At 43.1% G+C, this 12,767-nt stretch overlaps 1 protein-coding gene across 1 annotated transcript in view; it reads left to right on the forward strand.

Annotated features, from left to right (window-relative positions):
* Positions 1-12,767, forward strand: part of LOC147710093 (myelin-oligodendrocyte glycoprotein-like) — a 250,517-nt gene that overhangs the window by 52,314 nt on the left and 185,436 nt on the right. The window contains exon 2 of the mRNA XM_086920794.1: positions 7,092-7,168. Coding sequence (XP_086776920.1) covers positions 7,093-7,168 — 76 coding nt within the window. The 5' untranslated portion in view covers position 7,092. The remainder of the gene's footprint in view (positions 1-7,091; positions 7,169-12,767) is intronic.

A 12,767-nucleotide genomic window follows, 5' to 3' on the forward strand; every position in this document is an offset into this window, starting at 1 on the left:
GGATAACCTGGCTAAGAACTGGTCTGGGCAGGTGTTAGTATTTGGAGATATTCGTGCTTACCGCGAATATTTCCATCTCTACGCCTGCCTTGCTAATAGGCGATAGCGACGTTAGCGACTGCTTTCAGTCGCTAACTGGTTGGGTACACCCACTTTGCATGTTATTAGCAATAAACATCGCTGACATGTAAAGCGGGCCCCAAACCGCTCGCTATCGCCTAAAAGCTGTCGCTAACATCAGTTAGCGACAGCTTGCTAATAGGGCGATAGAATTATTGCCACTTAGCGGCTGAAAACGGCCGCTAAAGCGGTGATAATTGCCTATCGCCCTGCTTGGTAATATGCTCCTAAGTCCATAACTTTGGCGAACCGACCGTCAGCAGCACCGATAACCTTCTCTTCACAGGTGGAGACGTCAGAGTGGTTTGTATTAGTCAGCATGTCTCTGATGTCTTGGATACTATGTAAAGCATCCAAACGCTCCTCCATGTCAAATTTATCTTTAACTGCCACCTTCACAGAATTATTTAAGCCAGGCACATAGATAGGAACTTTGAAGAGAAACTCACATGAAGTGATCCTCCCTATACTCATCTAGGCAATTTATTTAATGCTCTCTGAACTCCATGCAGATTGTGGTACCAGCTACAGCCTGAACTTAGCTCCCAGCAGTCATCGCCTGTTGAATTCTCCCTGCAATGCTGTTCGGTTCAGCCTTGAATGGGCTGCTTAATTGCAGATAAACTCTCAGAGCAGACATTGAATCCATGTAAGCCTTAGAGGCAAATGCAGGACCGTTATCTGAATAAAATGAATGAACTGCCCCCATTGACACTAGAAACTGCAAATCTTTTACTACTGCTGAAGAGCTTTCTTCTGTGGCCAAACCTATAGGAATTCAGAACATAAATCACTCGCTACAAAAATATATTTGAATGGGTTAGCTGGATTGAGAGACCGATGTGGTCAAATAAATCACGCAGAAGGGGCTATTTGAAATCATGAGGAGAATTGGCGAGAGTATTTTTACAGTGGAGTGTTTAATCTTTTAACAAATTTCATACTGTCTAACATAGACCATAATATGTTTATATAAACTGGGCTACCAGGTGTGGTTGTTGTAGCATTACTAAATTTGCTTTAATTACTGCATGGGCAGAAGCCCACCGCTTATCTGCTTCTTTGATGAAAGCTAAACTAGACAGACTACTAGGTATTATTACGTCTCCCACTGCTGGTATTGTGAGCACAGAAATGTTATCTGGATTGAGGCTGTAGGAGTATTTTAGAGTAAAGCCTTTAGGAGACTTCCCTGCTTGCTTGGCTGCATTTATGGCTGTTCAATATCTGTGTTGATCTTTGTTTAAGATCTGGTTAAGACTGCTACACCGACGGTCTGAAATGCAGCTTTTGCCACTAGCTTTCATTTAGCGTGAAAGCCCTCACACTGATGGCCTCAATGGTGCCTTACATGGACCAATGGAAGCTCGTCTTGTAAGATAGATTCCTTCCCCAGAGCTATTTAATATTTATAGGTTTTCCCTTTGAATCCTTGATTCCATTCAACCACTAATGCTGGAAATAATCCTTGTAACCCTGCACACAAAAGGATGAATTGGACACAATAAGTGTGGGAACAGATGAGTCAGCCTTTTGAATGCAAGTAACAGGACATGTAATTCTGAATGTTGTGCAGTGCTATCACCTATGATTTTAGTGTGAGTGTGCTGTGGGATGAACTCATCATCACGCACTACAGCTTGTAGAGCCGCACAGGCCGTGGAGTTTTGTACTTCATACCAAATGCAGGTTGGGCAGAACCATCATTATAGCAAATGCTCTGGTAAGACTCAATGGGTAAAGTAGCAGGAGTCAGAATAACTTCTTGTGCATGTAGAAGGAAAGCTTGTGTGCAAAGAGTTGGATCATATTGAAACTTTACATCCACTGTACCCATCTCTTGTATATGGCATGAGCATTAGGAATGCTTGCCTTGGTGGCTGCTTCTAGGGCTGGTACGGGAGAAAAAAACAAATATAAATGTAATGTAAATGTAAATGTCATGGTACTTATAGAGCGCACTGTCCCCAGACGGTCACCTTGCAGTGTTGCCTATTCGGTTTCCTGGCGCTGATACTCATACCGCTGTTGAACCCCTCCTGGCTTTCCATGTGAAATGTCCACTCCTGGGAGAAGCCAGGCCTCCTTAGCGCTATCGGGGCCGGTGTGGAGGCTAAGCAAGCTATTGCCCAGAGTTGCAGCATGGCGCCCATGATTAGAATAGGCACCGAGGCGAGAATTAACAGGCCCAAGGAAATTGAGCCCGAGACCCGCCGAGGCGGGAATCGAACCCTGGTCTCTGGCCAGAACTCTGCATCAGGGTCTGCCGCTCTAATCATTGAGCCACACTTCTCCACAAATATATGTTTTCCCTCCTTCAAAATAGATGTTTGCACAGCTGCAAGGATTTTATCAATAGAAGCAAAACAAGCTTTGCTAAGGAATACGTGAAACGTGTAAGCAATAGGAATGATAAAACGTATATGTGTTTGCATCAAGTGCATGTTGAAGGCAATGTCCTTGGAATCCATTCTAGAAGATATCACACATACAGAATGTTTTAACTTGTAAAAGCATTGCGGTGTTAATGATCTTTTAAAGATGATTGACTGATTTTTTATTATAATAAAATATAAATGTTTCAGTTTGTTTTGTGTCGGAATGCAAGGACAGATTATAGCAATGAGAAAGTCACATTATTTAAGTTTACACTTCTTGTCTCACTAACTTGGTATTGAAATAAGTAGTTTATATTTCCAAATTATATTCTGTGAATGCCTTGCTACATTGTGTGATGAGAGCCTAGGCAGAGGCGACTGGTGAAAGTACTATACAGTTTGGTGAAAAGATCTATGTAACATGCATTGATTTGTAGGACCTATTGCTGATCTTTGTACAACTGTGAAGGATATTTATACTGACCATGTGAATCTACACAGTGAAAAAGACAGATGATTAGAGGATTTTGCTTGAAAGAGATGACACTGCCTGTACTCAGTCAGCGAGTAAATATTTAATTTATGTTTAGAGAGCATTAGAAATTAGAAAGACAATGGAGGAAAAACTATGATCCCGATATCAAAAGCCAATACAAGCTGGCTATTAGACAGTACGATAATGAGATGATCCAAGCCCAAGCCAAACATTTTTTTTTTTTGTCCTCATTTGCCGTATCCTCGTTCCAAGAAGTATTCAACCACCTTATTGTCCTTCCAGGAGAGAGCAGTAGAGACATGACCTCTTCCTGTACTCGGACAGATATGTGACTTTGGCGGAAGGTACTTTCAGGGAGATTGAACTCCATCAAGGCCTATCACAGCCTGTGGCCCTTGTTTCGTCGTGGTCTGGCAGACCCCTTCTGGACCATGGAGTAGAAGGGCATAATCATCGTACTCGGGGGGAAAAAAAAAACCCACGAAGGCCCGACTAACTCAACGACTCCAATTGATTAAAAGATTCCAGAAGGCAAGACTCATAGGACTACCAGGCCTAGCTGTATCTATCTTTGATGTTTCATAAAGGGATGACAGCCATTCTGCATGGGTTGGAGGGTTGGAATCGAGCCAGTGTTTGCAAATTTGCCTTCTTGCAAGGAGAATTGCATAGAAAAGGAAGGTCCTCTCTCACCCCTTAATACTTTCCTCGAGTCCAAATATAATTAGTGCCTGACTAATGAAAATCAGGGATTTGAGAATTGACTCCATGGTGACCCTTACCTCTTCCCAGTAGCCACTTATAGCAGAACAGTCCCAAAACATATGAAAGTCGGAAGCTGCTGGGAGGAGGCACTTATTACAACACTTTCCTAGCTGGAATTTAGAAAGCCGTTGGGGGGAAAGGTAAGCCCGATGGAGTGTAAAGAGCTGGTAGTGTCTTAACCAAGCAGGTTTAACAGCTTTGTATAAGAGACTGAAATAATTTAACCATAGATCCTCTACTTGCCAAGCCAAACATTTTGATGGAAAAATTAATTCAGCATGTAACTCCTCAAGAGAGCTATTTGAGGTAGTGCGCTCCTTAACCTCCACTGATCAGGAAACAAACAAGCACTCCTCATTCAAAGAGAGATGTAATCAGATGGCGAAACTCTTCAAAAATAAGGTGGAAATAATATTTAACTCCCTGCAAAGAAACAGTAGTCCAAACAGTGCTGATGTTCATCCTAGTATCAATGATAACATGAGAATTAAAACAGAGACTATGGGCCCGATGTAGGTAGCCCTTTACCGATCCGAATCGGCCGAAAATACTGATTTTTGGCCGTTTCCGATCGGTAAAGGGCTACCGAGATGTAGGGGCACATTTTCGGTAATTTTACCGAATCGGTATCATTACCGAATCGGTAAATATACCGATTCGGTAATATGTACCGAATCGGTAAAATAATTACCGATTCGGTAATATTTACCGATTCGGTAAAATTACCGAAAATGCAATGTAGGTAGGCAATGTACCTTCTGCACATGGCTTACAGAATCGGTATTTTACCATGGAATACAAATCCATGGTAAAATACCGATTCCGGTGTGCATGCACATGTGTGCATGCACACCTATGTCATGTGACAGGCAGACCTGCCCTTAGGGCAGGTCTGCCTGCCACATGGCACCTGTGCCTGTTTTGTGGGTGCCAGAGGGTGTCAAAGTGACACCCCCTGCACCCTTGTGAATTCTTTAATTACCGATTCGGTAAATACCGAATCGGTAATGCCTAATCATTCCTATGGGCTTCAAAGCCCATAGGAATGAATGGGCATTACCGATTCGGTATTTACCGAATCGGTAATTAAAGAATTGTTAAGGATTCGGTAACGAATCCAGATGTTGGGACCTACATACCATTTACCGATTTTGAAATACCGAATCGGTAGGATTCGGTATTTTAAAATCGGTAAATGGCATTTACCTACATCGGGCCCTATATAACTTCACAGATCTAAGTGAAGAAGATGACCTCAATCCTGCAGAAGATTAAATCTGGTTCTCCACAAGACCCGATTCCACCAGACATCTTGCTGCAGGTAGGGAAAAGATCTAGGTCTACCACTGCAGCACTCATATCACTCTCTCTTACACAAGGGATTATCCCAAAAACCTGGAAACACACCATAATCCAGCCACTGCTGAAAAAGGCCCATTTAGACCCGCAAGAGCCAGGGAATTATCAACCAATATCACTTTTGCCACTGTTAGGCAAAATAACTGGAAAACACATCAATCAGACCCTGTCCATTATCTAGAAGGGAATCAGATGTTGCATACCACTCACATGGGTTCTGACTGCAACACAGCACAGAGTCAGCCCTGTTGGTGGTCACAGAGGAACTAAAGGGAGTCCTAGACCGGGGGTACACAGCAGCTATCCTGCTTCTCGATCTTAGCGCTGCGTCTGATACAGTGGATCACTATACCATGATCCACAGGCTAAAGGAAGAGGGTATTACAGGCTCTGTGCTAATGTGTATACCCTCATTTCTAGAAGATAGATCCTTCCAATTACTGGAAGGTGGGCACCTATCTAACACCCTCCAAATCTCGTGCGGAGTCCCACAGGGATCTGCATAAGCCCGACACTATTTAACCTGTATATGCAACCACTAGCAGAGATAGTGCAAGAATCTGGATTATCCATACTGTCATATGCGGATGACACCCAGCTGATACTATCAGTGATGGAAGGCCCCCAATACCTGCACAACAACCTGGCACCGTGCATGGTACAAGTAGCATATTGCATGAATAACTGTAGCCTAAAGCTGAATGGAGGAAAAACAGAGCTCATGTTCTTGGGCAATAAGGCGGTCTCAAGCAACATTATCAGCTCTCCTCCAGAATTGGAAGAACCCCCTGTCCCAAAGAATGCTGTTAAAAATCTGGGAATATGGCTAGACGAAAGTCTGTCCATGGAAACTCAAGTCAAGAAACTATCAGGTGTATGCTTTGGACTTCTGTGCATGCTCCGGATGATCCTTCCTCTTATTCCTGAACATACTCGCGGAACCATGGTCCAGGCCCTAGTGGTGTCGCAGCTGGAATATGGTAACTCTGTATCTAGGCGCACCCAAATACGATATTACTGCACATCCCAAGACAAAAGTCAGCTAAGGCAGCCCTGAAGACATTACACTGGCTCCCTATCCAGGCCAGAGTCAAGTTCAAGTCCTTAAGTATTGCCCTTGGAGCTAAGAATGACAAAGGTCCGGCCTTAATCGAAGAGCTTGTCACACACTATATCCCAGGCAGACCCCTGAGATCCTCTGCAGATCTACTCACAAAACAGACTAGGATAAAGAGATCTAAGTGGGGCGGTAGATTCTTCTTGCAACTAGCTCCTAGCCTGTGAAACGCCCTGCCTATGGAACTGCATCTGTTGACTGATGAATTGGCATTCAGGAAAATACTTAAAACTTGTCTCTTCCTTTAATATCCTTGCATCCGTAATGCCAACTTTCTCTTAGTGCTGGGAAGCCTTTGGGCAGCCATGCACTCTACAAATCCATAAACAGAGCTGAACGCAGGCCCAGTGGGGAGGACCCTTACCTTGTACGTGTTGTTATTGTTAGACTGAATCCTGAGTAATAATCAATATGCAGTTCATACCATAGTTAATACTAAGGAGTAACAATTAAGTGAATCTGTTCAAGCAAAATAGTAGAGGTGTAGTTAGTAGCTTTTTGGGGAGCTGTATACTAAGCATAAAATTATTGTGATCTGAACTAATAGTATGAATTTCTATCTCTGTTCATTTTGTTAAATTGTTCAGACATTGCATACAATAATATCTCACATTTTGTTTCATTTTTAATTTTGTAAATTTCATGTCTTATTTAACCTTTATTGTAAAGATTTGTTTGGTAATGCACGTCTGCCATATTGTGTCAAGTATAAGCATGGCAACTCTTAGCAAATATCGCAGCCTTCTACACACAAACCCTTAGTGAGAAGTGTAGTTATTTCATTCATTGCATTGTTTTGTTCATCACTGTGATCTCTATGAGAAACCTGTGGGATTTGTTCTTTCTCCTCTCACAGAATGATGGCCCTTCCGTGCCTGCCAGGACTCTTCTCACTGCTGGTGCTGTGTCTGTACCATGAAACACCTGTTTCAGGTAGGTTAACTCTGTTTTCTTGTTTTATCATTTCTGGCCTTATTTAATTTTACAATCCTCTAGTCTAGCAGAGTCCCTGATCCCACCACATTTGTGGAAGAAAGTCCCTCATATTCAAAGACAGCTCCCGCAGTGTAGGGAGGTTTTCTCATAACGTGGGTTCTGCTGCAAAGACTTGAAACCACTTTGGGGTAAACGCACTGCTAGACTCTCCGCCTAAAGATCACTGAAACAATATTGTGGTAAAACATATATGTACGTTGTTCTCTGAATTGATTACGATTCCAGATTCAGAAATAATATTTATCTGTGTCAAAAATAGTGCTAAATACTGCACTTCTTCCATTTCTAAGTGCACTAAATAAAATATGTTATCATTACACAATTTACTGACCAACGAAAGAATCGAAGGCTAATCCGACCTTTTGGGATTTGAACTCATGATCTCCAGGCACTGCATTTTGACAGTGGCTGGCATTCAAATTACTGACTCATCCTTGTGGCTGACATGTTGTGCAATATGGATTTGTAAAGCGCGCCAGCACTAGTGGGGGTATCCTGGCACTGAGCAGGTGTATGTGCCTAGCCTTGCCTATAGTTAGTTGGTTAATTGGAAAGCCAAGTCTTCAGCTTCTTGAGATTTCAAGAAGTGAGGAGGAGGCTCTCATGGGGAGTGTGAGGCTGTTACACGCTATAGGAGAAATGTATGCTTTAGGAGGAATGCAAGAGAAGTCCTGTTCTCCTGATCTGGCTGTGTGTATGTGTGGGGTGTGTGAGTAGAAGTCCTGCTGAGTTGAGGTGCCTGGGTGGTTGGTGGAAAGAGATGTGACTGTTCAGGTAGCTGAGACCTGTGTAGTGCCTTGAACGTGTGTGTGAAGAGTTTGTACTGAGTGTTTTTGTGTGCAGGAGCTTGTGGAGTTTCCTGAGGTGTGGTGTGATGTGCATTCTGTGTGGGAGGTTGAGGATGAGTCTGACTGCCAAGGTCTGGATGATTAGTCTTCTTCTGGTGAGTTTATTGGTGATCCCGGAATAAAGTGTGCTACCATAGTCCAACTTATTGGTGACTAAAATCTTAGTGACAATTTTTTTAGTGTTGCTTGGAAGCCATTTGAAGATCATCTTCTACATCCTCAGGATATGGAAGCAGGATGCATTGACGGCGTTGACTTGTGTGGTCATCATGTAAAGTTTGCTGTCCATGATTATTTCTGGGTTCCTGGTGTGGGTCTGAGTTTTGCCGGCCACCAATTGGAATGCCATGGTGAGGTGTTCTTGCTGAAGATCACTACTCTTGTCTTGCCAGTGTTTAGATTGAGACAACTGCTTTCGACCAGTTAGCAACTTGGGTCATGCAGACGGTAAACTTGTTTCTTGTGTTGGAAGTCTTGCCTGAGAGGGAGAGTAAAAGTTACACACTGTCTGTGTGGGAGAGGATGTTGGTGTTGTGCGCACAGATGAAGTTGACCAGAGGGATCATGCATGCATTCAAGAGGGTAGGGCTGAGCAGTGAACACTGTGGCATTCTGCAGAGGAGTTTGCGAGCTTCAGAGAAGTAAGATGCCAGGATGACAGCTTGTGCGATATCCATTATGAAGAAACAGACCCAGCAAAGTGTGGGTTCTTGGATGCCTATCTCAAGTAGGCTCCTGATAAGGATGGTGCGTGACACCGTGTCTTTGGAATACCTCCTAGCAGAAGTGGTGTTGCATGGAGCAACTCCCAGCAAAGGTGGTATATCCATATGGCAGACTTTATAAAAAAACGTATATATACATGTATCCATAAACTAGCCTTCAACACAGTTGATGTAACTAAGGAGAACTATATAACAGAGGTATTATATCTATTGAAGAACATCTGAGATAGCATGGAAGAGTGTCTAAGGTAACGATGGATAAAACCCAGATCTGTGACTGTGGGGTGAATGTTTTGCCAATGTGCAACATTCCGTCCATCATCTTGTGTGTTTTGCTGTTCACCCTATGTGGGAAGGGTATGCCCAGACGTGGTTCCTGTGCTCACTACGCCACTGGAGTCAAGCTATCCCGGCTGATGACGGCTGATAGCCAGAATCCAGTCCTAGGTTGCTTGATTACGGTCCAGGGAAGACATGGCTTGGCAGTTCGGGCTGAACTGTTCCCATGAGGCACCGGGTCAAGACTGATTTGCATATGGCCATGTCTGAACTGGGGTGGTGTGATGAGCAAAATGACAATGGATTAAACCCAGATCTGTGTCTGGGGTGAATGTTTTGCCAAAGTGCAACATCCCGTCCATCATCTTGTGTGTTTTGCTGTTCGCACTATGTGGGAAGGGTATGCCCAGACGTAGGTCCTGTGCTCAGTACGCCACTGGAGTCAAGCTATCCTGGCTGATGATGGCTGATAGCCAGAAACCGATCCTATGATGCTGGATTATGGTCCAGGGAAGACATTGGCTTGGCAGTTCGGGCTGGACTGTTCCCATGAAGCACAGGGTCAAGACTGATTTGCATGGCCATGTCTGAACTGGGGTGGCGTGGTGAGCTAAATAACGATGGATTAAACCCAGATCTGTGACTGGGGATGAATGTTTTACTAATGTGCAACATTCCATCCATCATCTTGTGTGTTTGGTGTTCACCCTATATGGGAAGGGTATGCCCAGACTTGGGTCCTGTGCTCACTATGCCACTAGAGTCAAGCTATCCTGGCTGATGACGGCTTATAGCCAGAAACCGGTCCTAGGATGCTTGATTATGGTCCAGGGAAGACATGGCTTTGCAGTTCGGGCTTGACTGTTCCCATGAGGCACAGGCTCAAGACTGATTTGCATATGGCCATGTCTGAACTGGAGTGGCGTGGTGAGCAAAATAACAATGGACTAAACCCAGATCTGTGACTGGGGGTGAATGTTTTGCCAATGTGCAACATTCCATCCATCATCTTGGTTGTTTTTCTGTTTGCCCTATGTGGGAAGGGTAGGCCCAGACGTGGGTCCCGTGCTCACTACGCCACTGGAGTCAAGCTATCCTGGCTAACAACGGCTGATAGCCAGAAACCAGTCCTAGGATGCTTGATTACAATCCAGGGTAGACATGGCTTGGCAGTTCGGGCTGGACTGTTCCCATGATGCACAGGGTCAAGACTGATTTGCATATGGCCATGTCTGAACTGGGGTGGCGTGGTGAGCAAAATAACAATGTATTAAACCCAGATCTGTGACTGGGGGTGAATGTTTTGCCAATGTGCAACATTCCGTCCATCATCTTGTGTGTTTTGCTTGTAGAATATATACTGCATCGTAGTGTTCCTTATAGAAGTGTGTAATTGACTCTTTTTTAAATTGAAGAAGGGTGGGAGCAATCCTGTGTTGATGGTCCATGTGAAATGTTATGCTCAGAAATATTTTGAGGCAGGGGAAAAGTGGACAATAGCTCAGGGCCCCAAACCTTCAAGGAGCCGCTGGTAAAGTGAGTGTTACAGTCAAAAATCATCCCTCAAAAACATTGCTGATAAAAAAGAAGCAGGCTTTTTTCTAATTTGTGAGCAGAGTGTAGCTTAACAGAAAGTTACTGCTACATTTACTAGGGGTTTGTGTCCAGGCAAAGTCCAGCAAAGTGAAGGAAAGCAGCACACAATTTTGTAACAGTATTTACTTTAAAAAAGGTATTCTGTGCTGAAAAGTGCCTTTTTCTCTGCACAAATAACACTTTCCACTGATTTGCCCTCAATTTGTGTCAAGGGGGTCTCATTGCTTATAAGATTAGCACAAGTAGTAATAGTTTCTGAGGCAAACTCTGATCTAGTTAAATAGCCAGAACAGGTTTTGGGTAAAACAATAATGCCTTCTTGAAACAGGCACTAACATGGAAAAAAAATATATTTCGCCAAAATTTCCTTACATTGAACGTGTGGTGCACTGTACACCACATACACAATGAGTGTAAAGTTTATCAATGTGTCTACTCTTAAGAGTTTCTACTGCAACTGTATACTTCGAGTGCATCTATGCTAAACAGCCACGCAAAAAACTGCACCATGATGCACAGCTTGTGTGTGGCAATAGGCACCCTGTTTGAGCACAAGGCATAGCAGTAGTGAACAGTAGCAGGCCATTTTTAACAAATGTAACTTTCAGCTGCTTTCTCCATTTTGCACAAGGCAACTTTGGTTGCTGTGCTCTGGTACTCTACAAAATAATAAAACTGCCCTTTGCCATGAGCCTGCTTAGCCTTAACCCTCACAAATTAAGGCAAGTAAATTGAAGGATGATCTTTCTGCATCATTTCTCCCTCATTGCTTCACCTTATTCCTTTTTTTTATTTTTTATTATTTTTTTATTATACTTCTGTTCACACACATTATACATTCCACAATTTGTTTACTCCACAAACACAAATTCATTATGGTAATACAGCACACGCAGTTTACAGCAAGAAGAAAGGAAATGAAAAGAAACAAAACAAAAAAAAAATGATAACCACACCATTATACTTTTCATTATTCATAAATCACCATTTTTTTTTTAAACCAAAATCAGAATTTAAACAGAATCCTAATCATAGTCATATTACCCTATCCCTTGCCTCCAGCGAGCTAAAGGCTCCCAAATTCTTTCTCCTCGGGCTCTCCCTATGCTACCCTTCCTAGCATATATAGGTTTCTCCAAATTGTATGCAGCTATTACATTAGCCAACCAAAATTGCATCGTCGGGGGGATCCTGTCAAGCCAAGCCCTTGCTAGCGTTAATCTGTAGACTGCCATAACTAAGAACAAGAAGTCAGCCTGTGCAGAATTACTTCCTTCTGATCCAATTCCCAACAGGATCCAAATAGGGGTTAAAATTATCTGTATCCCTAATGACCTGTCCAGGAACCCCTCTATGTCTTTAATTAAAGTGTGAAGTTGCGGACAGGTGGCGAACATGTGAAAAATATCTGCATCAGAGGAATTACACCTGGGGCAAGTCGTCTCCTCAGAGCCCCCCCATTTAGCAATCCTGGATGGCGTGTAGTAAAGTGAATATATAAGGTCTTGTAATGCTGGGATTGCAGGCGTGATGAACACAGGATAGTGTGGCCCAGATCCAATGACTCCTTAAAGGCTTCAGGTTCAGCCCCTATTTTCTCTATCCACTTACTGCTGTATTTAACCATATCATCCGGCTTGCCACTTACTAAAAACGCATACGCTGACCTGATCGTAGACTCACCACCCGAGTTATATTGTCCATAAAATCGTTGCAATTATACCCTGCTGGGCCCCCCTGTTTATTGCTCAAAAAACTCCTAACCTGTAGAAACTTAAAAAAATCTCTTCTGTCTACACTATACTTACTTACAAGATCCCCAAACTGCATTATTCCCTCATGATTCCTTAAGTCGCCTATCTGTCTAATTCCTTTAACCTCCCAAGCAGCCATTACTGAATCAGAGAAGATTTCTGAAGGAAAGGATTTATTATTATATAATTTAATATACCTGTTGTGTCTCCCCAGTCCCATCTTTTTCAAAAAGGCATTCCATATTTTAAGGGCAGCACTAATAGTCTTAGATTGATTCCTTCTAAAGTAACCTAACTCAGTATAATATAAGAAACAATTTTCTGCCTCTTGCCC

This window comes from Lissotriton vulgaris, chromosome 5 (assembly GCF_964263255.1).
Source record: "Lissotriton vulgaris chromosome 5, aLisVul1.2, whole genome shotgun sequence".
Lineage (NCBI taxonomy): Eukaryota > Metazoa > Chordata > Amphibia > Caudata > Salamandridae > Lissotriton > Lissotriton vulgaris.